At 38.4% G+C, this 27,417-nt stretch overlaps 1 protein-coding gene across 13 annotated transcripts in view; it reads right to left on the bottom strand.

Annotated features, from left to right (window-relative positions):
* KLHL32 (kelch like family member 32) overlaps positions 1 to 27,417 on the bottom strand; it is a 246,291-nt gene that overhangs the window by 29,538 nt on the left and 189,336 nt on the right. For all 13 annotated transcript variants that reach the window (XM_086707456.1, XM_086707454.1, XM_086707459.1 and 10 more), the window contains 3 exons: positions 10,934 to 10,992; positions 7,475 to 7,667; positions 5,660 to 5,754 (listed from right to left, as the gene is read on the bottom strand). In XM_086707456.1, coding sequence (XP_086563582.1) covers positions 5,660 to 5,754; positions 7,475 to 7,667; positions 10,934 to 10,992 — 347 coding nt within the window. The remainder of the gene's footprint in view (positions 1 to 5,659; positions 5,755 to 7,474; positions 7,668 to 10,933; positions 10,993 to 27,417) is intronic.

The following is a 27,417-nucleotide window of genomic DNA, read 5'->3' as shown; positions in this document are numbered from 1 at the left end:
GAACAAAACCAGTGTTAGTAGAAGGAGGGAATAACAGGTTAGAGCAGAAATAAATGAAATAGAGACTAAAAATACATATATGAAAGATCAATGAAGAGCTAGTTCTTGAACAGAAAACAAATTTGATAGCCCTTTAGTCAGACTCATCAAGAAAAAAGGAGAGAACAGAAAGAGTGTCAGAAACAAAGGAGAAATAACAACTGACACCACAGAAATACAAAGGATTATAAGAAACTACTATAAAAAGTTATATGCCAACAAATTGGACAACCTAGAAGAAACAGTAAATTTCTAGTAACATATACTCTTACAAAACTGAATCAGGAAGAAACAGAAAATATGAACAGACCAATTACTAGTAATGACAGCTAATCAGTAATGAAAAAAGTTCCAGCAAACTGAAGTCCAGAAACAGATGGGTTCACAAGTGAATTCTACCAACTAAGTTAATACTTATTCTTCTCAAACTATTCTAAAAAATAGAAGGGGAAGGAAGACTTCCAAATATATTCTATAAGGCCAGCATTGCCCTGATACCAAAACTAGACAAAGATACCACAAGGAAAGAAAGCTACAGGCCAATATCCATAATGAACACAGATAAAAAAAAAATTTTTAAGGAATTTTACTAGTTTATTTATTTATTTTGAGAGGGAGAGAGAGAGAGAGAGAAAGAACAGGTTGTGGAACAGCAGAGAGAAGGAGAGTCAGAATCCCAAGCAGACCCCTTGCCATCAGCACAGAGCCCACTGTGGGTCTTGAACCCACAATTTGTGACATCATGACCTGAGCCGAGATCAAGAGTAACACACTTAACTGACTGCACTACCCAGATGCCCACAGATACAAAAATTCTCAACAAAAGATGGGCAAACTGAATTCAACAACAATAAAAAAAAATGATTCATTACAATCAAGAGGAATTTATTCAGGGGATGCATGAATGATTCAATATTCACAAATCAGTCAGCGTGACATACCACATTAACAAAGGATAAAAATCCTGTTAAAAATTTTTTTTAAAAAAGGGGCGCCTGGGTGGCTCAGTCGGTTGAGTGTCCGACTTCGGCTCAGCTCATGATCTCGCGCTCCGTGAGTTCGAGCTCCACGTCCAGCTCTGTGCTGACAGCTCAGAGCCTGGAGCCTGCTTCGGATTCTGTGTCTCCCTCTCTCTCTGGCCCTCCCCCCATTCATGCTCTGTCTCTCTCTGTCTCAAAAATAAATAAATGTTAAAAAAAAAACCAAAGGATAAAAACCATATGATCATCTCAATAGATGCAGAACAAGCATTTGACAAAATTCACCATCCATTCAAGACAAAATGTCTCAACAAAGTGGGTTTAGGGAGAACACACCTCAATATAGTAGAAGCCAGATATTACAAACCCACAACTAACATCATACTCAGTAGGGAAAAATAGAACTTCTTCTCTAGATCAGAATCAAAACAAGGAAATCTACTCTTGCCCCTGGTATTCAATAAAGTAATGGAAGTCCTAGCCACAGCAATTAGAAAACAATAAATAAAAAGCATCCAAGTTGGTAAGGAAGATGTAAAGCTGTCACTAATTGCAGATGACATGATACTATACATAGAAAACTCTAAAGGCTCCACCAAAAAACTATTAAAACTGATGAATGAATTCAGTAGGGTCACAGAATACAAAATTAACATATATAAATGTGTTGCATTGCTATACACTAATAACAAAGTAGCAGAATGGAAATTAAGCAGACAATTCCAAATGCATCAAAAGGAATACGTAGGAATAAATAATTAGGTGAAAGACCTGTACTCTGAAAACTATAAGATATTAATGAGAGAAATTGAAAACAACACAAACAAATGGAAAGATATACCATGTTAATGCCTGAATATCATTAAAATGTCTATACTATCAAAAGAAATCTACATATTCAATGCAATCCTATTAAAAAAACCAACAGCATTTTGGGGCACCTCGCTAGCTAGGTCAGTTGAGCAGATATCTACTCTTGATTTTGGCGCAGGTCATGATCCCAGGGTCATGGGATGAAACCCTGCACTGGGCTCCATGCTTAGCATATTAAGATTCTTTCTCCCATTGCCCCTTTCCCTTACTCGTACTCTAAAATTAAAACAAACAAACAAAAACAGTATTTTTCATAGAACTAGAGAAATAATACTAAAATTTGTATGGAATCACAAAAGACCCAGAATAACAAAAGCAAACTTATGAAAGAAGAACAAAACTGGAGATATCACAATCCCACATTTCAAGATAGACTATAAAGCTATCCTAATCAAAACAGTATGGGACTGCTACAAAAATAGACATGGATCAATGCATCAGGATGAGAGAAGCCAGAAACAAACCCACACTCGTAAGATCAATTAATCTATAACAAAGGAGGCAAAAGTATACATGGAGAAAAGTTTCTTCAATAAATAGTTTTGGGAAAACTGGACAGCTACATGTAAAAGAATGAAATTGGACCACTTTCTTACATCACACATAAGAAATACACTCAAAATGCATTAAAGATCTAAATGTGAGACCCAAAATCATAAAACTCCTAGAAGAAAACATATGCAGTAATCTCTTAGGCATTGGTCTTAGCCACATATTTTTATGTATGTTTTCTCAGGCAAGGGAAACAAAAGCAAAAATAAACTATTGAGGCTGTAACAAAATAAAAAGCTTTTGCACAGTGAAAGAAACCATCAACAAAATGTAAAGGCAACCAACTTAATGGGAAAATATATTTGCAAATGATATATCCAATAAGGGGTTAATCTCCAAAATATATAAAGAATTTATACAACTCAACACCAAAAAAAATTTTTTTGATTAAAAAATGGGTAGAGAACCTGGATAGACAGTTTTCCAAAAAAGACATTACAGATGGTCAACAGACATATGAAAAGATGCTCAACATCACTTATCAACGAAACACAAGTCAAAATCACAATGAAATATCACCTCACACCAGTGATAATGGCTAGTATCAAAAAGTCAAGAAATAATGAGTGTTGACAAGGATGTGGAGAAAAGGGAATCCTTATGCACTACTAGTGGGAATGTAAGTTGGTGCAAACACTATGGAAACTGTATGGAGATTCCTCAAAAATTTTTAAATAGAAATGCCATATGATTCAATAATTCCACTACTGGCTATTTACCCAAAGAATACAAAAACACAAATTCGAAAAGTTACCCCTATGTTTACTGCAGCATTATTTATAATAATAGCCAAGATATGGAAGCAACCCAAGTGTCCACTAATTAATAAAGTAATAAAGAAAATATATATACAATGGAATATCACTCAATCATAAAAAAATAAGACCTTGCCATTTGTGACAATATGGATGGACCTAGAGAATATTATGCTAAATGAAGTAAGTCAGACAGAGAAAGATATATACCATATGATTTCACTTATATGTGGAATCTAAAAAAACAAAACAAATATATAAAACAGAAAGAGACCCATATATACAAGGAACAAATTAGTGGTTTCCAGAGAGAAGGTGGGTGTGTGAGCTGGGCAAAACGGATAATGGGGAGCGGGACATACAGGCTTCCAGTTATGGAATGAATAAGGCATGAGAATAAAAGGCACAGCATAGGGAATAGTCAATGGTATTGTAATAGCATTGCATGGTGATACATGTTAGTTAACACTGGTGGTGAGCATAGCATAATGTATAGAACTGTTGAATCACTAGGCTATACACCTGAAGCTAATGTAACATTGTGTCTCATGTATAGTTCAATAAAAAAGAAACTTCCACTTATAAGATAAATAAATCTTGGGGATATAATGTACAGCATGGTAACTACAATTACCCATACTGTATTGAATATTTGAAAGTGGCTAGGAGAGTAGATTTTAAAAGTTCTCCTCACAAACAGAAAATTCTTGTAACTATGTGAGGTTATGAATGTTAACTAAATTTATTTTGGTGATTATTTATCAATATATACATATACAACATTTTTACATACCTTGAACTAATACATTTAATGTTAATATTTCAATAAGCTACAAACAACACTATATCCTAACTCTTCAATCCAGAACTCACATCCATTAGGACCAGCTTGCTTATTATGTTGTCATATTTATGCTACCCCTGCTGACATAGATATACTTAATAGAAGTATGTTAAATACCCTGACAAACCTCTGGCAAGACAAATCAAGAGAAGAGGAAAAATAAAAATCAATATTATGAATATAATGGGGGATATAACTAAGCAGTAACAAAACAACTAGTCACTAACAATTTTGAAAACTTAGACAACATGGAAAAGTTTCTTGAGAAAATGTATATACCTTATGAGATGGGACTGTAGAAAAAATTAAAATCTTGGATAGTCCTGCAACTATTAAAGATAATGAAGCAGTGGTTAAAAACATTCCCCCAAGAGTGAGGTTAGATAATAAGAGTAGTTCTAAGGATATAGATTTTTCTGGATATCAAGAGAAAAATCGGGTAGTTCTAAGGATATAGATTTTTCTGGATATCAAGAGAAAAATCGGGCCTAATACATGTCAATAACATCAGAGAACATGTAAAACAGAAAAACAATAGTAACAATTATAAAAAATAAAATAATAAAACCTTGAATATGTATATCAGCAAAAGCTATTGCTTTTCTGAAAAGCTCAGGGGGCAATTTCCCTCCCCTGGGCTGCTCACGTGCTGATGTGCCAGGGCTGTTCTCTGGGGAAGAGGCTACCTCCATCAGACTAACCATAAACCACCACTGCTCACAACTTCTGCCAGGAAGGAAGAACACCTTAGTAGGTGGAATTGAATGAAATGAACAAATTGCAATACAGAAAATAAAGCAACTGAGTGGAAAGGAGGCATTTGTAAAGTTTTGGGAGTGTGAAAGTACTATTACCAAAGATTTCGAGATTTTCTTGGTTTAGGAGAAAAAGAAAGGTATCCCACTTTCCCCATTTTCAGGATATATTACGCAGTAAAACCTTGGCTTGCAGGCCTAATTCATTCTGGAACCATGCTCGTAATCCAAAGCACTCATATATCAAAGTGAATTTCAAGAACCATTGGCTCAGCTGTGATCATGTGACATTCAGCGTCACATACTACTTGTATTGCAAGACATCACTCATTTATGAAGTTAAAATTAGAAATGTTTGCTCATCTTGCATGACACTCGCAACCCAAGGTTTTACTGTATATATTTTTTTTTTTTTAATTTTTTTTTTCAACGTTTATTTATTTTTGGGACAGAGAGAGACAGAGCATGAATGGGGAAGGGGCAGAGAGAGAGGGAGACACAGAATCGGAAACAGGCTCCAGGCTCTGAGCCATCAGCCCAGAGCCTGACGCGGGGCTCAAACTCACGGACCGCGAGATCGTGACCTGGCTGAAGTCGGACGCTTAACCGACTGCGCCACCTAGGCGCCCCTACTGTATATATTTTCAAAGCTCCTCCCCACCTTTACTTTCAGTAGGGCTCAATAATTTATTAGACATCATTTTTAGGAAGCAGGATGAAGTTTAGTGACTGAACTAGCTACACAAAGAGAGCTCAAACCTCTTTCTAGGAGTAAATATCTCTTTCTTCAGTAGCAGCACTGCAAAAAGTAACCTCACTGAACCACCTGAACAAACTTCAAAAGGAACTTCAACCACTCACCTGGATACAAGCCAGAGGCTCATTTGTCCAAATCGAATATCCACCAACTAAATATATTCTCTCATTATGGACAGCAACTCCAGATTCATTTTGGCCTAAAGTAAATTGAATGAAAAGAAAAAATAAATCCATTTTCCTTACATGTCTTAATTAACCCTTTTGCCACTGAGGGATACAATTTCCCCCTGTGGCACACTTGTATGCTCCACAGGATTTTCGCAGCAACTAATCACTGCCTCCCAGTACTCAGAGGGAAGAATTAACCACTCCTTCACAGAGAACGAATCTGTGTCAGGTCAGAACCAAGCCAAAACACATACTAGCCAGCCAGGTTAGTAAATACAGCATTAAATGCAGCAATAATAAGCAATAACAAAATAAGAGTTCTATACTATGTTGTATGCCATTAACTTACAGTGGTGGAAATAAGGTATATTTTCGAAATGCAAAATACCTCTTGTACCTACAAATGCTTTAAGGCAAGTGCTTACATTTGTAAAGTAACAGCTGCAACCCCAAGAAGCCAATAAAACAGAGCCATGCCCCCACTGTCCCCCAAATGAAGACAAATGACAGAAAAGATTGATAAAGTTACTACCCTCCTTTTTTTTTTTCTTTTTTTTTTTTTCTTTTTTTTTTTTTTTTTTACATACTCAACAGTTTTAAGACTATATTAAAGTTCCCGATCTGGGACCAGCTGGGGTAGTCCCTAGATACTGACACGCCAAAATGATGAAAGGTTCCTCCCCCATTTAAAAAAGAAGACAGAATAACTCACTACCACATATTCTTCCCTGGAGGCTATCAGAGAGTGAGATAGTCTCTTTTTATTGATGGGCTGACACAGGACTGACTGTGGTAATAAATAAGCTGGATCCTATGGCAGACAGAATCGCAGATCCAGGGACCAAGGGGCTGAGGTACTACTATAGCAACTCAGAGAGAGTGAAGTCCTTGTAGGTGGGCCCCAAAGATCATTTTCACAAAAATAAGAGCTCCACGCAAGGCATATAACCCTTTCACATTGGCACTCAGTGTTGCCTCCCCAGCCGTAGCCATGAGTGGTTGAGCATCCACTCGGCATATTAAGATGTCCTCAGGTGTCAGTCCAGACCACCATTTTGGGCTTGTGATTTTTCTATTATTAGCAGCCTGGGAAGGACCTGATCCCCTTGGAGGTTTATAATACGAGCCAACAAGGGAAAGAAGGTTTTCAACTCCGTAAAAAAACGTCAGGGGTAAGTTGTTCACAGCTTACCTTTTATTCCCTTTTGAGATGAGGGTCCATACCTAGCGTTACTCTTGATAATGCTTGAAGGGGTATGTGGCCAGAAATACCACCAAACCCCTAGGCACAGAACTGCTCTAAGATTCCATTGTTAGAAGAATATAGCCAGAAACTGTATGTGACAGTAACAAATAATGAAGACTCTACTCCTGAACTCAAATAAAAGAGGACCAAAAGTGAAAAGGGAAAAAAAATTGCTTCTGTAAAGAGTTTTTAATTCTCTGGTTCCTCCTAACGATCAAAGTTCCTCTGTGAATACTTATTGACGAGAAAGGACGTGACATACCTCTCTCAGCCAAGCGAGAAGATGCACATAGGTAAGAGAGGCCCTGAGAAACTAGCTCAGCCACCTAATTGAGTGAAATTTTGTGAGATAAATAATGGGGTACCTTTCTGGTTAATAAAAGCAAGGTGTTCTGCCACCATGCACTTGATATTTAGAGATGCGCTGAAGACGTAAAAGAAAACAAGTGTGGCAATTTCTTGAATCTCTGCTTTTCCTGATTTACTTAGTCAAAGGTACTTGCCAGTCAACAGGTTGAAATTACAACGCGTCCACTGGTCGGTGTCTATGTTGTAAGAATCTATATGCCGCACAAGGATCCGGTCATTATTGTAGTCCAGGTCATTGCCTCCAAGAACATAAAGTTTTCTTTGAACAGCAGCCATGGAATGGTAGACCCTTCTCTGCAGCATAGGGCTGCGGCTTATCCATTTATTCTGGGGGAGGGAAAAAAAAAAAAGAAAGAAAGAAATTCAGGTGGATTCTGTTAACAGGCGACCTCCATGGCAGAAACAGCAGCGCCTCATTAGTAGCCAGGACTCTAATGTGTGTCAATCGCATTCTATTTGACTGTTGCTTACAGATTGAAAGGTAGGAGTGTCTTACCTGAGAGCAAGTGTGGATGAACCATGTATGCCAATTTTATTTTGCAACTTACATAAGGCATTTCCTCCTGCTGCATTTTATAGGTTGCATTTTATAGGGCATTTTTCATTTTGTAACGGGAGCCCATGGAAGTTTTCCTGATGGTTTCTCACCCAAATGAGAAAACTTACACAAATTGTGGAAGAGTGAAAGCACCTGGCTAGGTATAATGATTAAGAAAACAGGTGCTTGGGGCACCTGAGAGGCTCAGCTGGTTAAGTGTCCGACTCTTGATTTTGGGTCAGGTCATGATCTCAGAGATCGTTGACCTTGGGCTCTGTGCTGATGGTGTGGAACATGCCTGGGATTTTCTCTCTCTCCCTCTCTCTCTCCCCACCCCCACACATACTGTCAATCTCTTGCTCTCAAAAATAAATAAATAAAACATTAAAAAAAAAAAAAAGAAAGAAAACAGGCTCTGGATCCAGAATGCCTAAGTTTGTAACCTTTGTGTGACACCAAGCAATTTAGTTAACCTCACTGTGCCTGTTTCCTTGTCTTTAAAGTGGGGGGAATCATACCTTACCTGACAAGCTTGTTGTGAGAATTAAATTAGTTAATACTCATGAAACATTTAGAAGAGTGTTGTCACACTTTTAAAAAATTATTGTGATAATAATCCTTGGCCACCCAAGGCCTCTACATAAGCTAGGGTTAGGGTGACTTTGCTGTTCTGTCCAAAATTAAACTTCCAAGATCAATGGAAGAGCTAAGATCTTGTTTCACAACAAAGTTCCACGTGGTCTTTGTATTAGTCCCTTTAACATATTTGTAATTAAATCTTCTACCAAACTGGGGAAAGTTATTTCTTGGCACATGTTTGTGAGTTTTGGTAGAAAACCAAGTTTTATACAACTTCAAGAATGGTGAAACCTCAACTATTTGGTCCTGGGTCATGCTAGTAATGTGAAAGACATGATCAACTCCTCTTAAATATGGCTCCTTTCAAAAATCTAATGTAAGCTGCAAAATTAGATGAAAATCAAATACGACCTTAATTTTAAATCTCAACCAAGTAATGAACACATAAGCAAACCTAACCATTTCCTTTCTACATGAACACTAACCTACAGGAAGAACCCGGATTCCTTTTTTCCAAGAAAAATTTGGATTTTGACTAGAAAAATCATATGATGCTTTGAATACTTAGAATTTCACCAGTTTACAAAGCTGTAAAGGGATAAGCAAAAAAAAAATTATATAAATATTGGTCCATTCACTAAGACCTATCTACCAGGTCATTTCTAATTTCTCTTTTAAAGATATACTTCAAAAAGAATGGTTTGTACAGTTTGCAAGGGTTGCATTTACTTGCTCCCCCTTTTTAAACATGTCCTAAAAATCTCCTTCCAATCAAATGTCATCTTTGATAAAGTAGCCAAACCTTTCTATCAGATGTTCTGTGAAGAAATATCTTCAATACACTTCACATGAGTGGACTTAACTCAAAACTCTGATGATGCTTTCCTCAGGTCCTTTCTATGAGGCAACCTATTCCACTATTAGGAATCAACGTGTGCATTAGTAGTCCGGTCCCCTGCCACAGGACTGTGGACGCCATCTGGTTTATAAAGCCTGCCTGCATCCCCTGATTATATCTTTAGCTTCCTTCACTGCCGTGCCTGCCAGGTGAGCCGCCAACCTCTGCAAAGGCAAAGAAACAGAGAGGCCTAGTGGGGTCATTCCTAATAAGCTAGCGTGTGAATACTAATCAGTGGTGGGGAAGCAGAGGTCACCCCAGCCTGCCTGTTGGCAGGTAGCGATGTGCTCTGTGGCAGATGGCAGGCATTATCGACTCTCCACAAAGGCCTAGAAGAGAAATAAGCACCAGGGCTGAATGATAGAGTTATTGAGATTCTGAGCAAGATGCAAGCAGATGTGATGTTTGCCAGTACCCACCGTAAACAATATGCCAGCAGAATTTTTAAAAAGAGTGTGTGTATACAAACATGAAACAGAACTCATTTGAGAAATGTTAACACCTTCTTCCTGTTTAACCACGTGTGCACCAAACTCAAGCAACTGCAATTAATGATCCCTCTTGAGACATCTGGCCCAGGGACATGTGGTCTCTGAAATCTACAGCTTCTAATGACATCAGGAAACACACTTGCAAAGAGAGAAATACCTTCGTTACATTAAGAATCAAATAATGTTGAAATAAAAAGATACCAAGCTGACTGAGGTCATTCAGGACGCACATTTGGTGGCCAATCCTGACCCAGGCTGCCAAAGCTAACCTGTCATTTCATGTTCCGTTATCTCCGGCTGATGAATGTTAAATCCCACGTTCGAATCATTTTGGAATACTGTCATAATCATGAAAAATATTTACATTACCAAAATCACAGACATGGTGAAATTCTGAAAACATTTGCTAAGGCCACAGCGATTTTGGTAGAAGGGAAAGAGAGTAAAAATAGTTCTTCTTTTGGGGACAAAAAAACCACTGAGTGTGTATGATAAGTGGACAGAAGAAGGGACAGACACCATCAAAATGCTTCCAGTTCAGGCACCATTTGTTAGATGAAATACATACACTTTTTTCAGATACTTCTACTTCAGACTTGTCCTAGACACTGCTCTAGGACATTCTGGCTATACGGAGTTAAATAAAAGTTATTATATTAGTTGGGAGTAATGAAACAATAAGTAATAACAATAATGTTCCCCTCTTGGAAGGACACGCTTTCTAAAAGGACATAGCAACAGGACAATCAAAATCCTTTCTTTGGATGCCTCTGAATATGAACAGTCCCTTGAGATAATGGAACTAAAGGGCATTTAACTCATCAACATATTTACCCTTCTTTCTACATTATGCAAAACTCTGAAAGAGTTAAGCATTGTGTATAGCATAAAACTAAAGGAGCTGAAATTTTGTGTGGAAAAAAAAAAAAGCAACGGAAAGGCAGTTTATCCAGATGCTTCCGTTTCTCTATACAAGTTTAAGATGCACGTGTGTGTACAGACTTGGCATTTCAACTACTAATTACTGTGGAAATCTTTTAAAATTCATTTTAATTAAGGTAATGAGTTTTTCTTATATGATTCTTACCTGGTTAGGTTCATATACCATTAGTCTGTTCTGATATTGTGCTGTGTTAGTTACTCCACCTGTAATGGATTAACATGTGTTAGAGCTTTCATGAATACGAAATAGGATATTCCAACATAAGAATGAGATACAATTAAAGGAAAATTAGCTACTGCTGAGGATCTGTTTGTATACCCTCGTGGTGAACCCATGACATAATTAAAAAGCTTATTGTTGAAGCAGTTTCATTTTCAAGAAACATTTTAGAAGCAATCCAGTTGAGAGCAAGCAACAAGTATGCTGAGATTACCAAGAGGCTCCAATTCTGACAAGCTGCTCTGCATGGCCAGAATGAGGGGCAAAGTATAGCAGGGAGTGGGAATGAACATAGCACACATAGACAAATCTCTATACAATTTATGCCCAGGACAGAATTACATGGAAAGTTCTTGTCCTTTGGCAATTTTAAAGCTCTAACCTTCTGTATACTAACACACTAATGTCTTGATATCTCTTTGGAAGAACCATATATAAGAAAAGGCATTACTTATCAAAAGAATTCTAAAGCCAAAGCTGTCCAAAAGAATATGATGAGAGCCACCAATGTGAATCACAGATGTAATTTTAAGTTTTCCAGTAGCCACATTAACAACTAAAAAGAGGGGCACCTGGGTGGCTCAGTCAGTTAAGCTTGGTTTCAGCTCAGGTCATGATCTCATGGTTCATGGGATCAAGCCCCATGTCAGGCTCTGTGCTGACAGCATGAAGCCTGCTTGGGATTCTCTCTCTCTCCCTCTCTCTCTGCCCCTAACTCACTCACACATGCAAGTGTGTGTGCACACTCTCCCCCTCTCAAAATAAATAAACCTTAAAAAAAAAAGAAATAGTGAAAGTAAACTTAATATAAATTTTATTTAACTCAACACAGCCAAAATATTATCATTTCAACGTGAAATTGATATAAAACTTATGGCGGTATTTTATGTTCCTTTTGTTCAAACTTTCTTCAAAACCCAATGTATATTTAACACAGCACTTTTCAATCCAGATTAGCCACATTTCAAGTGCTCGCTAAGCCACATATGACTAAGAGCACTGTGTGTAGTTGTTGTTAGCAACTTTTCTAGAGCCTTCTTGACATGGGCTTAGATCCAAAAGACTCAGGACCTTTTGATTAGTCAAGAACCACTAAACGATCATCACTTTTCTAACAAAGTTTCTCTTATCCGTCCTCATATTTTCATGTTTGTGATGTACACTGATCCCCATAAAACCCAGAAACTACTGATTCTACTTTAGTTTTTACTATCAAATTGAAAAACTAAAAAAAAAAACATAGATCAGCACTATATAAAAATAATACTGGGAGATATTAAATGTTAAGTAGTAAAATAACAAGACTATGAGAACTGCCCTCCCCCCAAAAAATCTCTTCAGAGATTTTTGCCTTATACAGAGTTCTGGATGCTGGTATAAAATGAATAACATTTTAATAAGTAGCACATAGAAGCAGCTAATTTTGCAATAAAGATATAAAACTCAGCCACACTACAAATGTTTCCTATTGAAAATTTTTAAGTCAAAAAGTATGTACTGTTACAATAATGAACAAAACAGTGTTAACATTTTTCTCAGTATGACTCAACTTTACACAGGTTTCTTTCTGTCTCTTAGGCCCCAGACATCCCTCTTCTTAGAGCTCTTACTTTAGAAAACCTGTAAATTCTTTCTCTGCCTCCTTGAGATATAAGTCATTTAAGAAGCTTCTTGCAAGTTTTACAACCCAGGAAGATCTTCCTCCCAGACCTAGGAGCCATCCCATTGAAATGTAATCATCAAGGAAGTAAATGTCCCTATCTCCCAGTTTCTATGGGGGGTAGGAGCCTCATGTTGATGGGTGCCAATCAGAAAGCAAGAATGGCCCAATCACTGAGAAAAACATTTACAAAATCAGGGGTAACTGAATGGGCTCATTATATCACATAGATCAACCTTCCTCCAAAACTCCTTCAGTACTTTTCTACTAGCTCACCCCAGTGCTTAAAAACCCTCTTGCCTCTTGTTCTTCAGAGGAGTTGATTTCAGACTGCATTCTGGTCTCACTCCCCTATTGCAATATTGCCTTGGACAAAGTCTTCCTTATCTGCTTAACTTTGTCCAGTATAATTTTTGCTTTGACAGTTCAAATACCTTGAATAGGTCACTACCATCAACTTCATGGCCAGGAGTCAAATCAACCAGAATCCAGAGCATTAGTGCACAATCCTCAGCTGAGCTGGAACAATCCATCAATACTAATGGATCCATAAAGGGAAGGGAACATGTTCAGGCCAATCATTACTCTCTCGTTCACCCCCAATAAGGAGATTATATCTTTCATATAATTGACCATGGCTTTTATTAACTGGCTTTTTTTAAATATATTCTCTCTGAAGCTTACAACTACTTTTAAGATCAATGAAAGCTTTATCTGCAGAGTAAGTCCACAAGGAACAGAGAAACGAGCTTCCTGCCCTCAAAGAAAGTCTTCTCTGCATTTCTTAAAGAATGTCTCATCTTAAAATAAAACCATAGGAAAAGAAAATACACTTAAGAAAGCTGGGGCTGAAATGCCTACACAGTCAAAATGTTTGTCCAAATAAATACAGAGGCCTGATTGCTTTCTTCCCAACCTTCCTTTTCTTATCTGATTAAAAATTGAATGTCCAATAATTCTTTCTCAGCATAACTACACAAGAATAATCAAATCTATTGAGTGAGACCTCACAAGTCTTCAGGGTTAAAATGATTGCCAAGTGCTTTTGATCTGGGCCATAACCACCAGATTAATGTCCAGCTCGCCTATAATCATTTCTCCAAATGAGAGGGAGCAGAGGGCAAAGCTCCCACCCATTATTTCAAAACTTTGACGGTTTTTCTCCTTGTTTTAGAAATATGGGACAGAATTAATATCTACTGCAGTAAACTATCTATTTATGACACTATTTGAAAATATTTACACTACTATATGTATCAGAGTCTGCCCATTATAGATTAAATGTACAACCAATGGATTAGAATGTAGCTATTACATCCTTTCTCCTAAGCCAGCCATACAATTTATCTTCATGCTCTTCAGAATTATTATTTACTCTGTTTTACAGATGCATTCGTAATATTTTTTTCCCTTAATCTGCACGTGGTAATTAGATTCCTTACCCTTACATACAAATTTTCACTCACATGACAATGCTTAAAAATGAGATACTGGGTTACTAGGTGGAAGTAAACATAAAATTCCTAGTTAGTTATTTGGCTGATTACTTCTGGAATGCTAAACCACGGGAGGTGCCTAAAAAACCCAATGTTGTAACTTTTGCCAAGTCAGGATTGCAAGGGAAAACCTTAGAAATTGGTCCTATTGTTTCCCTTCTTTGAAATAATTTCCAAATGATCACATAAATAAAAACCAGTTCTTCTCAGTACAAAAAATAAATTTTAAAAAAGCATCCAAGTTCGCAGCCCACACGGCTTTAGCAGTGTTATGTGCACAGCTTATCATTATATTCTCTTCACATAACACTCTTCACTTTTAGATTAATCTGTTGAAATGAGATGCTAAGGATTTGCATACAGATTTGACTATACAAAAATAGATATGGAATTAATAACAGTCTCTATATGTTTTAATTTCTCCTAGACTGGAGTACCCTTGCCTGCAGCAGTATTCCTGGCTTTGAAAGTCATCAAGCTGATTTGCCTGCTCTGGGTTATGATGCCACATGCTGCTATACTGTCCCCTGCAATCAAAGCACTTGCAAAGATAGATTCTATGCCTCCCTCTATCGAGTACATTTTATAGATTGGCAGTTTTGATCTCCCTCCCCCACCCCAGGGGGGGATAATCTGCATCTTAACAGCTTTCTATAGATACATTTGTCATTAAATATGCCATCTCGTATCAGCATCCATTTTTAAAGCCAAGTTTTCCCTAACTTTGAAGTGCCACAGTCGAAGTTAAGACTTTTCAGCCAAAATTGAAAATGAACAGCCCTGTCTCATACTTTTGAACTGTGACTTAAAGATATACTGCAGGTTCCCCCAAAGTCAAATAAGTCTTTAAAAACTGCCAGAAGGAATGAAAAGTTACCACCATGCTACCAGCAATGAGAAATGCTTTCTATCATCAAGACAAGAGTAAAGCATTTTTCTTAAGCTTCCCTGTTCGGCTCCTCACAAAACGTTGTGACAAATGGATGAATGCATACCAGAGAAAGGATGACAGGTGAGTGCCAAACAAGCAACTTTTGCCTCCACTGCTGGAATTCACTGACTCCCAAACTCATTGCGCTCAAAAGCAAGAACTGGTCAAGACTAACAATGTCTACAGAATAGTGTGTTTAGAAAAACAGCTCTTAGTATGCATTGGTCAGGATAGGTCAAGTCTGGTGGCTCTGCTATTTTTTTTTTCAAGGACAGAAAATACATCTGTTGATATAGAGTCCTATACTACACGCTTTAGCAGAAACCTATGGTACATAATACAGCACTGGTACGCTTACGAGGACAGAGCGGACAGAGCGGTACCCTTACTAGGACAGAGCGGGATGCAAAGAACTGAATGTGTCCATGCTGTCAGGAAAGACACTCCAGGCTGGAACTCTGCCAGCCGACTGAGGATTGTGGAAAACCATCTAAGTTCTCTGCTACTCTCCCGGAGGCCTGAGTGCCCAGCTTTATGCTAGACTAGCGGGTTAGTTTCCGGACAGGATGTGGCATCAACCCCACAGAGGTTCCTTTATGACTCTATCCTTGGGGGGAGGATTTAACACAACCAGGCTCAGGTTCCTCATATGCAAACTAGAGATGACGATCTCTGTCTTACAGGTTTGGTATAGTCTTACAGAGTGCATGGTATACAGGCAATCCACAGAGGAAGTTTACTATAGCACTGTAGTCATTTATTTATGGAAATTTCTTATCTTTTCCATAAAAAAGTACAAACGAGTATATATGGAATACTGAAAAAATAACGAAGTACAGAATATTGAATTAATAGATAAATGAATTTTGTAGTCTGAAACAGATTTCTTATTTTTGTTCCAATTACTAGAATTACTGGCTGGTTTATAAGGTACCAAAGGCTTTTTCCTTTAATGGTAAAGCTTCTCCTCCATATGTTTGCTCTAATTCTCAAAAAACTAAAACTTCACACTTATAGTCTAATTATCAAAGGAATGACTGGCATTAGTGTGAGTTCATATTAGTCATTTTTTAAATAGAACCAAACTCATTACTAGTCCCTAAAAATAGGGACACCATGGGTATATTTATGATAAATAATATTTACATTAAGAATACTTTCTTATTATCTATTTTTTTCACATTAGACTGTCCATATTTTTAGTGTTTATAATGCTACCTGAACAATTAAAGCCAAGAATATTTCTACTAAATTAGCATCTTGAATAGGAGCATACTTAATCCATGCATTAAATTAAAACTATTATCCTTATTATTTCTGTCACACTTGAAGAAACCACACAAATGGATAGGTAATGAATAGACTCAAAATCTGTAAAGGAAGTCTCAAATTTACAAAATATCTATAAAGGGTTGAGGCACTTGAAAATACAAATTATATTTATGTCACCTAGAGTGAACAGATATAAACTTGTGACCCAAAACATGTAAGTAATGCACCATGTATTATTTAAAATAAATGAAATAATAAATGAAGGGTAATATCTACCACAGTGCAGATGTTAGCTGCCCTTCAGAATATCAATAATATTGTCTCTAACTCCCAATTACTCATTCTATAGATTGCTGTAATCCTGCCTCCAAAGATTTCTGCATGGTCCAAGCAGGGTTAAGCTCTCAAGGTCACCTCTACCAGTCTCTGGTGTCCTGGCTTGCTACGTTCTTGTTGGATCTTTTTTTTTAATGTTTTTTTTTTAATGTTTATTTATTTTTGAGAGACAGAGATACAGAGCACGAGTGAGGAAGGGGGAGAGAGGGAGACAACAGAATCAGAAGCAGGCTCCAGGATCTGAGCTGTCAGCATAGAGCCCGACATGGGGATCGAACTCACAAACTATGAGATCATGACCTGAGCCAAAGCTGGACGCTCAACCAACTGAGCCACCCAGGTGTGCCTCTTGTTGGATCTTTTATCCCTGTCCTGCCATCAACCAGATTCTTCAGCCATTGCCCATTTCCATGATGTAGCTTTAACCTTCTTCTCTCCTCTTGGGAACAAAGAAAATGACATATTTCCCATATTCTTAGGTAAGCAATTCAGCTCACTATTCTACCTTTTTTTTAATGTTTATTTTTGAGAGAGAGAGAGAGAGAGAGAGAGAGAGAGGAGGGGCACAGAGAGAGGGGCACAGGAGAGGGGCACAGAGGATCTGAAGTGGGTTCTATGCTGAAAGCAGAAAGCCCCTATACGGGGCTCAAACCCACAAAACACGAGATCGGGACCTGAGCCGAAGTTGGACACTTAACCCACGAGAGCCACTTAGGCTCCCCTTTACGCTACCCTTTTTTAGATCCATCTAGACAGACACAAATGGATCGCCTAAACAAAGGCTGTTCTCTCCACAAGAAGGTAGACGTTATGTGGCTCAAGTCTTGTGCCCTGAGAAAAGTGGTCAATTAAACAATTAAAAATAATCAAATCATTGTTGATCTAAACAAATATCTGGGTATGATGATTTTTCAGTGTATCTTTTACTTTCAGTTGTATCATTTTGGAATTCTTTTTATAATGTAAGCATCTGTTTTTGAGATCTTTGTTGTAGTGATAAACAACTGTATTGTTTAGTTTCTTGGGAAAAGCATGGTTTTCAAAAACCAGAGACACAGAGATCAAATTCCAACTTTATCAAATACCAGTTGCGTGATCTGTGAAAATCACTTAGCATCTTTAAGCCTCATCTTCTGAGCAGCAATGTGAGGGTAAATAAAATGCTACTTCTTTAGAATAAAGGGAAGTCCATTTAGGCTAAAACCTTTGTTAATTATTCTGGAGAATGTAAGTGATCTGATTTGCTTTCTTCAAGCCATTTAGCTCTTTTATTAAATTTTTTTTTCCTTTTAGCTCTTTTAAAATCATTGTAGAATGGACATTTCTGTTGGCTTCATCTCAGTACAACACTGCAGTGGTTTCGTTTTTATCTTTTTCAGATGGGGAATGGTAAAGGCAGGGGCAGAAGTGAAAAGAGAAGATAAAAAGTAAGTGCTAGAGACAGACGGTTTGTGAGAATCTAAAGCAACAAAGAGGATTTCATTCTTAGAGGACATTCCAGGTCACTAGGAACTTTTAAGTTGATAATGCCACATTATCAAGCTCCAAACCTATATCAGGCAGATGGTTTCCTCACATGGAAGCTGCCTGCAGGGTTAACAGACACTCTCTCGGGGCGCCTGGGTGGCGCAGTCGGTTAAGCATCCGACTTCAGCCAGGTCGCGATCTTGCGGTCCGTGAGTTCGAGCCCCGCGTCGGGCTCTGGGCTGATGGCTCAGAGCCTGGAGCCTGTTTCCGATTCTGTGTCTCCCTCTCTCTCTGCCCCTCGCCCGTTCATGCTCTGTCTCTCTCTGTCCCAAAAATAAATAAACGTTGAAAAAAAAAATTAAAAAAAAAAACAAAAAACAGACACTCTCTCATGTACTTACTTGAATAACTCACTTTGTCCTCCCTCAAGCAAACCTTACGTCCTTCACACTCACCTAACCCAACAAGCTGAACCCCTTCCGATAGGATCCTTTGGACCATTCCCAGCCTAAAAACCTTCCATCTTGAGTGAATCCAAGGATCTGCCCTCTCCAATTCTCTGCTGAATACCACCAAAAACTAGGACAGAAATTTACAAACTGGGCCACCACAATTTTGTGGTTTCCAACCTTGGTATGAGCTCTGACAATTTTTAAAACATGTCCATTCCCTCTGTTTTCTCTCAGAGGCTTTTTTCCACCCAAGGCCACCTCCCTCAGATGCTCTACACTAGTCCTGACACCACACAACCTCGACAGACAACCTTGTCTCTCACTTGACTCGATCGACAAGGAACCTCCTCAGGTTGCTGCCCCTCATCTGGGAGCTGACTTAGGTCCACATCTCGCATCATCTCCTGCCCTCCAGGCTTAGAGTCTGAGGGGTTTCCTCTTCTCCTGTCCAAGACAGAACCCCTCCCAAACCCCTCCTCCTGTGGTATCCCATGGACTTATTACCATTCATCACCATTCCTGGTACCCAGGAGGTGCTCTCAGCCTTTACTAACCAAAGAATGCCCCATTCCTGTCCCCTTCTATTTCGCTCTCTCCTTTCCCTTATCTACCAATTTGCTTAATGCACTTGTGTCCTTTAAAGAGTTCCTTCCTTTGACACTGGATTTCCTCTTCTAGCTACTCTCTTTTCTCTCAGCCAAACTGTCATCCTTTTGTTCCCTTCCTATTCTCCTTTTTCTTCCTAAAGCCAAAATGCTGTGTATTAATTTATAATTAAAAAATGTAGCAGGGCAGCTGGGTAGCTCAGTCAGTTAAGTACCTGACTCTTGGTTTTGGCTCAGTCGTGATATCACAGTCATGAGTTTGAACCCCTAACAGGGTCTGTGCTGATGCTGTGGAGCCTGCTTGGGATTCTCTCTCTCTCTCTCTCTCTCTCTCTCTCTCTCTGCCCCTCCTCTATGTGTTTCTCTCTCTCTCTGTCAAAATAAATAAACTTAAAAAAAGAAAAAAAGAAAAACCGTGGCTGTCACATGGGCTGAAATATGTGTGTACCTAGAAACAGCACATCCTCTCCCAGTAGGCAGAGGATAATAATCAGAATGTTGTCTGGCAAGCTCGGATTCAGGAAGTGAGCTCTAGGTGATATCCCGACTTCTGGCCTATACCTGCAGTTTGTACTTCCTCACTCCTCTTTCACACCCTAAACCACTGCATTCTAGCTTTCACTTTCTTCTACTCCCCTAAAGCTACTTTCATTGAAATTACCAAGTAGTTTCTGAGAGAAAATTGCAGAGAAATATTCTGGACCTTGATGTCCCAACAGTATTGGACACCTCTCACCACGCCCTTTCTTTTTTGGTTTGATTTCGTTAACACTTGTCCTCTGACCTTGCCCATCCCACATTCTCAGGCTCCTTCCTCAGACCCCTCCTCTGCACCCTCCTCACTAGCATCTCCCAACTTTCCGCCTTGGCCCTTTTCCAGTCCAGCTCTTGCCCATCTGTCTCCTTACACTCTCCACTGCCTCATTTTATCTCATCTTGCTGTGAGACTCTCCTCTCGTACATTTGTTCTGAAAAGCAGAAGAAAAGGTTCTGTCTCTGAGTCTGAGGGGCAGAGGTTTTGGTTCTAGCCAGTGAAGGGTGGTTGAGTTAAAGCTACAGCGGAGTGAGTTGGGTCTGCGGAGGCGTGGAGGGACACTAGCGTGGGGTACAGGGAGGGCTTAGCGAGCTGAGTAGATCCCACACAAAGCTCTCCTGTCAACTGGCTTCTTCCCATAGGGTTCAGCTGCCTGGGCACAGGCACAGACAATTGGACCCCTGGGTTTGTTCAAGAGTGAGTGCTTGCCAGAGGGCAGGAGAATTATTGAAATGATTGGATCATGAAGCCCGCTCATGATGACAGGGAGGGGTTAATGAGTAAATGGGAAGCAGCCCAGTGGACCTAAGGCCAAGTTAGGAAGAAGGTGCTGTGAACCTTTGTGAAACCTGCATGAAGTACCCCCTGCTTTGCCCTACTTCTGTCCCCAGGAAAGACTTCTATCATCACATATATCCACACTATACTAGAATTATCTGTTGAGTCTGTTCCCTCTACTACACTGAGTCCCAGTGCAGGACCTGTGTCTCATTCTTTGTCACTCCACACTACCCTGATAGAAGACTAAGGGTGGTTAGGAAACTAACTCAGGGTCTCTTGGTTGGTGAGAAGTTTCACATGCTCTGTGACCTCAGGACACCATAAGCCAGCCTCCACTGCATCCCCTGTTAATTCCCAATGTTTTATATGTAATTTTTTGGATGAGAGTAAAATAATATTTACAAAGATAGAGAAAAGCTAAAGCTACAGCATTTAAAAAATGTTTATGAAATTTTACATTGTTCTAATTTTAATGAGTATTAGAAATCCAAAGTCCCTCTAGTAGGTCTGAATAAATTAAAGTTATTTAAAATGGGGCAATGCAAGCTTCATATAAATTTAATCAAGATGAAAATAAACATATCTTCTAGGGAGTTAAAGAAAGAAGCTTTAACAAATGTTCTTTCATTAATGAAATATCTGAAAAGCTCTTTTGATTGTCAGCTCCTAGAGGGTAGGAAGTGTGTTTGCTGAATTAATCTTATTTATCTAGGAACCAGCACAAGACTTAATAAGGATGTAGCATTCACCAAGAGAATCAGGAAAGCACTAAATACTGCTTTTGAGTAAATACAGTAGCATTTGTCTTATTTTTACAGTTTGAAAGCACTACTTTTGTGGTTAGCTTCCCATTATCTTGGTGCCATTTGACAAAAACGAAAAGGTAAGCTGTTCTGCAAGATGAGCTCAGGATTAATTTTCACTCACAAAAAGGGATCTTTTTAGTAGTTCACAAACAATATCTCACAATGGAAAACATACCTTTTAAAGCACAACTGCAGGATATTTAATGTTCCTTTTGCTTCAGTATTGTGAATTTCAAGTAGAAATGATGTGGAGCATTTGTGAATTGGGTCACAGTGTCAAATGCTACAGGAGCCTGTAAAATTTGACTATCTCTAACATCTTAAATTAAATGCTAATGGGCATATCCATACAGCCTGCTTTTCTGAATTCATCTCTGCTTGTCTCATTTTAAAAACCATGGACAGGTTTCAAGGTGTCCTGACCCCAAAATGGACAGAGAAAAGGGAGGGAGTATGGAGAGGGAGTGAGCACACTAGAAATACTGAATCTCTAAAGAAACATTCACTTTGTGTTTTATGGAACAGAAATAAGCCCCTAAAATCCACATTCTAAAATCTGTACTTCCTACAACTCAGGCAAAGCTTGCAAACAACCAGGAAGATGGCAATGACCTAATCCCCCATCAATTAAATTAGAAATACTTGATTATTTGGTAAAGGATAAGGAATAGAGTCAAATATTTTTATTTGCAACAATAAATCTGGGTAACACTTCTAGATCTGTGATAGGGCGACATATACCTGCCTTGTTTTTTTAAGGGGTATACCTAGTTTTTTTAATCTAGTACCCCTCCCTATCCATGGTTAGATTCACAATTGATTTATGACAAGCTGGTCCTGAGGAAAGAGGCAGACGATTGAAGGTATTAGAAGTGTCACTGGTGATTTCCTTTTCTTTTCAATTAAAGGTATTGTACTGTATACTGGGAAGTGAGTTTTTCATCTCAAGTACACAGTGGGGAGAAACAAACCTGAAAAAATTGGGATTGTTTTCATTAAGTATGGTTAACACAGGCAGCATACATTAGTGCAAAAGAAAAACAAAGAAAATGTATTTCCTTTCACAGTAGGGGCAAAACCAAGTGATAGAGCAATATAGGTAATAAGCTGATACTTTTAATAAAATGGAAAAGGAAACATACAGACCCATATTGAAAGAGAAATCAGCTTGATACCAGGATGATAGATCTAGCCAGTCTAGAATGAGCTTCTGTGTTTTTCTAAGGCCTCACTAAAGAAGATAAAGTAGATAAAGTAGATAAAGATAAAGTAGTCAGACCTTTAAGAATATGTAAGGCAAACTGCAGCATTTTTTAAAAAGATAGTTTAATAGCTAAGAAAATAGGAAATATTTATTAAAATATTTGTGAGAAATTCATATAAAACTTAGAAATGCATTAACAACATATGGAAACTGAGTCAATGGAAGGAATGTAAATTGGAAGAAAATATAAATTACATTGATTTCAGCCATCCATCACTGTTTTGTTATCCTAGGCGAGTACAGATCTCTTCCTTCTGTTAGCAAAGGCTCATTTGTAGCCAAGTTTGAAATTTCTTCAGCAAAGCCAACAAGATATAGTCCTGGTGGTTATTTTCTTAACTATTGAAATATACACTTAAACAAAAGGGAGTATTTCACCAGACAAACGAAGTTCTTATCTAAATATATCTATTAGACACACTAATGTACAAATATCTAAAGTTTATTTGGTATATAAGACCAGTAATTATTGGATCTATCTCATTTATCCTCTTCCTTAGTCCTATTCCTAACTTCATTCATTAATTACAGAACAGTTAAATACTGACAGGAGCTACATTTCTTCAATGAAAATCAATAAATTGCCAATAATTGAGACATTATCCAGAGAAGCTAAGACTGTGGCTGTCTCCCTGGTTATTGAGGACAGCAGAAGGAAAAATGGGCAGAATACAAATGAATTTAATTTAAATGCAAGGGAGAATTTTGTCAGAGCAGATGTTAAACAACTAGAGAAGATTATTGAAGGAAGCTGAGAAGTCTTCAAGATTTACTTAAAGGTGATTGCTTCTCCCACTTATATCAATGGATAAATCATCCAGACAGAAAATCAATAAGGAAACAGTGTCTTTTAATGACACATTAGACCAGATGGACTCAACAGATATATACAAAACATCCCAACCAAAAGCAGAATATAAATTATTTTCAAGTATACATGGAACATTCTCCAGGAGAGATCGCATTAGGCAATAAAACAAATCTCTATAAATTTAAGAAGATTAAAATCAGATCAAGTACCTTTTCTGACCACAATGAAACTAGAAATCAATTAGAAGAAGAAAAAAATGGAAAAAACACAAACACATGAAGGCTAAACAATATGCTACTAAATGAACAAAAAAAAGGGTCAATGAAGAAATCAAAGAGAAAATGAAATACATGGAGACAAATGAAAATGAAAACACAACAATCCAAAATCTTTGGGATGCAGCAAAAACAATTCTAAGAGGGAAGTTTATAGTGATACAGGCATACCTCAAACAACAAAAAAATTTCAAATTAACAACCCAACCTTACACCTAAAAGAACTAGAAAAATAAGAACAAAGTCCAAGGTTAATAGAAGGAAGGAAACAGTAAAGATCAGAATGGAAGTAACTGAAACAGAGACTAAAAAAATAACAGACAAGATCAGTGGAACCATGAGATGGTTCTTCAAAAAGATAAACAAAATTGATAATAAGCCTTTAGACAGACTCATCAAGAAGAGAATAGAGAGGAACTCAAATTAATACAATCAGAAATAAAGCTGGAGAAGTAACAGCCAACATCATCAAAATACAAAGGATAGCAAGAAACAACTATGAACAATTGTATGACCACAAATTGAACAACCTAGAAAAAAACAGATAAATTCCTAGAAACATATAATCCTCCAAAACTGAATTCCGGAAGAACAGAAAATCCAAACAGACAAATTACTAGTAATGAAACTGAATTATCAAAAAATTCCCAACAAACAAAAGTCCAGGACCAGATAGCTTCACAGATGAATTCTACCAAGCATTTAAAGAAGAGTTAATATATATTCTTTTCAATCTATTCCAAAAATAGAAGAGGAAAGGGAGCTTTCAACTTCTTTCTGTGAAGCCAGCATTACCCTGATACCAATAGCAGATGAAAACACTACAAAAAAAGAAAACTATGGCCAATATCCCTGATGAAGGTAGATGCGAAATTCCTCAACAAAAGATTAGCAAACCAAATCCAACAATACATTAAAAGGATCACTCACCATAATCAAGTGGGATTTATTCTTGGGACGCAAGGACAGTTCAATATCCACAAATCAATCAACATGATACATCACATTAAGAAAATAAAAATAATAACCGTATGATCAGGACTTCTGAAGAAGATGGTCTGTCATCTCAGGAGGAACCTCAACTCACCTCGTCCTGCAGTACAACTAGATAAAACCCTCTCAAGTGTAAATAATTCCCCAAATGACCCAAAGATGGCAGTACATACTCTCTGCAGCTAAATGTAGAGAAGAGGCCACTTCAAAGATGGTAGGAAGGGCAGAGATGCAATTGAGAGCTAAATAGGCCTACAGAACTGTCTGCAGAAGAGAGGAACTCCACAGCCCAGAGAGGGGAAAGAAAAGACTCTCATAAGGAAGCCTGCATAGGGAAGATGAATCTCCATAGTGTCTGGCTTTGAAAAGCAGAGGGGATGAAATGCACACAATCTTACAATCAGAGGAGTTTAAAACTCAGAATTTTTAAAAAAACCAGCAGTCTTGTGGGCTGGGAAGGTGAGAGGAAACTGAGTCCCCACATTAGGGAGACAACACAACAAAGAGGTCCATGTAGATATAGCATAGAAGCAGCAGTTTGAAAAATACCTGGGGTATACAGGAGAGAGATTTCTTATTAATCTCAGAGTGCAGCTAGAGGGATAGGGATCATTGGGAGACTTCTCCAGGAAAAAAAAAGAGCTGGCAGGCACCACCATTTCTCTCCCCATCCCACATGGACACCTCCTAGAACCAGGGCAGTACCAAAATTCTACACCTAACTTGCTAAAAGCACACCCTACCCCTGTGTTGTCATGCAGACACACCCCCCACTCATGCCTCAGTTCCAGGTCCCCTCCCGCAGGAGAACAACACAAACCTTGCTAACATGATCTGGCCTACCCTTGAATGCTTCTCTGGGTCCACCCACTCATCCCAGCCTGCCTTGTGGAGGAAGCTGCATGTTCCCTCCCACCAGCACAAACCTTGGTGGCACCATGCACTCCACTCCCACGTTCCCCTGCAGTTTGGTAATACTGCATCTCTGGCCAATGCCTGGTCTAACTCAAGTTAATCCAACAACAGCCCCACACTGGTTCACTAAAAACATAAGAACCAGGGGCGCCTGGGTGGCGCAGTCGGTTAAGCGTCCGACTTCAGCCAGGTCACGATCTCGCGGTCCGCGAGTTCGAGCCCCGCGTCGGGCTCTGGCCTGATGGCTCAGAGCCTGGAGCCTGTTTCCGATTCTGTGTCTCCCTCTCTCTCTGCCCCTCCCCCGTTCATGCTCTGTCTCTCTCTGTCCCAAAAATAAATAAACGTTGGAAAAAATAAAAAAGAAAAAGAAAAAAAAAAAAAAACATAAGAAACAAACCTTGCCCACAATAGGCAAAAAGAGTCATTGCAGATGATTGGATGGAAGGAAAATGCAACAGAGCCACAAGAGCAGGGCACATACATCAATACTTTCAAGACACTCCTAAGGTGCCAGGTTCTGGTAAACGGGATACTGCACTGCAGGGCACTACAGGACCTCTTCTTCATTAGGTCACTACTTTCAAAAACAAGAGATGTAGTTGACTATCCTAACACATAGAAATAGACACAGAGAATTACACAAAATGAGGAGAGAGAGTAATATGTCCAAGATGTAATATGTCCTGTTCTTTTGAACAGGAGAAAATCACAACAAGAGACATAAACAGAACAGAGATAAGTAATATGCCTGACAGAGAATTTAAAGTAATGGTCATAAAGATACTCACTCAACTAGAGAAGAGTAGAGGACCTCAGTGAAACCCTTAACAAAGAGGAAACATTAAAAAGAGCCAATCAGAGATAACTCAATAATTGAAATCAAGTTTACACTAGATGGAATAAATAGTAAACTAGAGGAAGCAGAAGAACAGATCAGTGAGTAATGAACAACTGAGTAATGGAAATCAATGAGAGGAACAAGAGTGGAAAAAAATGAAAACAGACTGGAATTGACATCATCAAGTATAATAACATTCACATTATAGGGATCCTAGAAGGAGGAGAGAGAGAAAAGGCGGCAGGAAATTTATTTGAAGAAATAATAGCTAAAAGTTTCCCAAATCTTAGGAAGGAAACAGAAATCCAGATCCAGGAGCCACAGAAGGCCCCCAACAAATTCAACCCAAAGAGGTCTACACCAAGGCACATAGTAATTAAAATGGCAAAAACTAGTGATAAAGAGAGAATTTTAAAAGCAGCAAGAGAGGGGTGCCTGGATGGTTCAGTTAGTTAAGCATCCAACTCTTGATTTCAGCTCAGGTCATGATCTCACAATTTGTGAGTTTGAGCCCCATGTTAGACTCCATGCTGACACTGTGGAGCCTACTTGGGATTCTCTCTCTCTCCCTCTCTCTCTGTCCCTCCCCTGCTAAAGCACATACTCTCTCTCTCTCTCTCAATCTCTCTTTTCTCTCCCTCTCTCTCTCAAAATAAATAAATTTTTAAAAAGCAGCAAGAGAAAAGAAAACAGTTATAGACAAGGGAAACCTAAGGCTGTCAAGTGATTTTTCAGCAGAAATTTTGCAGGCCAGAAGGGAGTAGCATGAAATATTCAGAGTGCTGAAGGGAAAAAAACCCTGCAGCCAAGGATATTCTACCAGCAAGGCTATCATTCAGAATAGAAGGAGAGATAAAGAGTCTCCCAAACAAAAGTTAAAGGCATTCATGACTAAACCAGCCCTACATGAAATGTTAAAGAGGACTTTTTGAATGGAAAGGAAAGCACATAAGTAGGAGTAAGAAGAGTAGGA

Source organism: Puma concolor, chromosome B2 (genome assembly GCF_028749965.1).
Source record: "Puma concolor isolate L17-30 chromosome B2, mPumCon1.1.hap2, whole genome shotgun sequence".
NCBI lineage: Eukaryota > Metazoa > Chordata > Mammalia > Carnivora > Felidae > Puma > Puma concolor.
The sequence above is the reverse complement of the archived record's forward strand: the minus strand, read 5'-3'. Positions and strand labels throughout refer to the sequence as shown.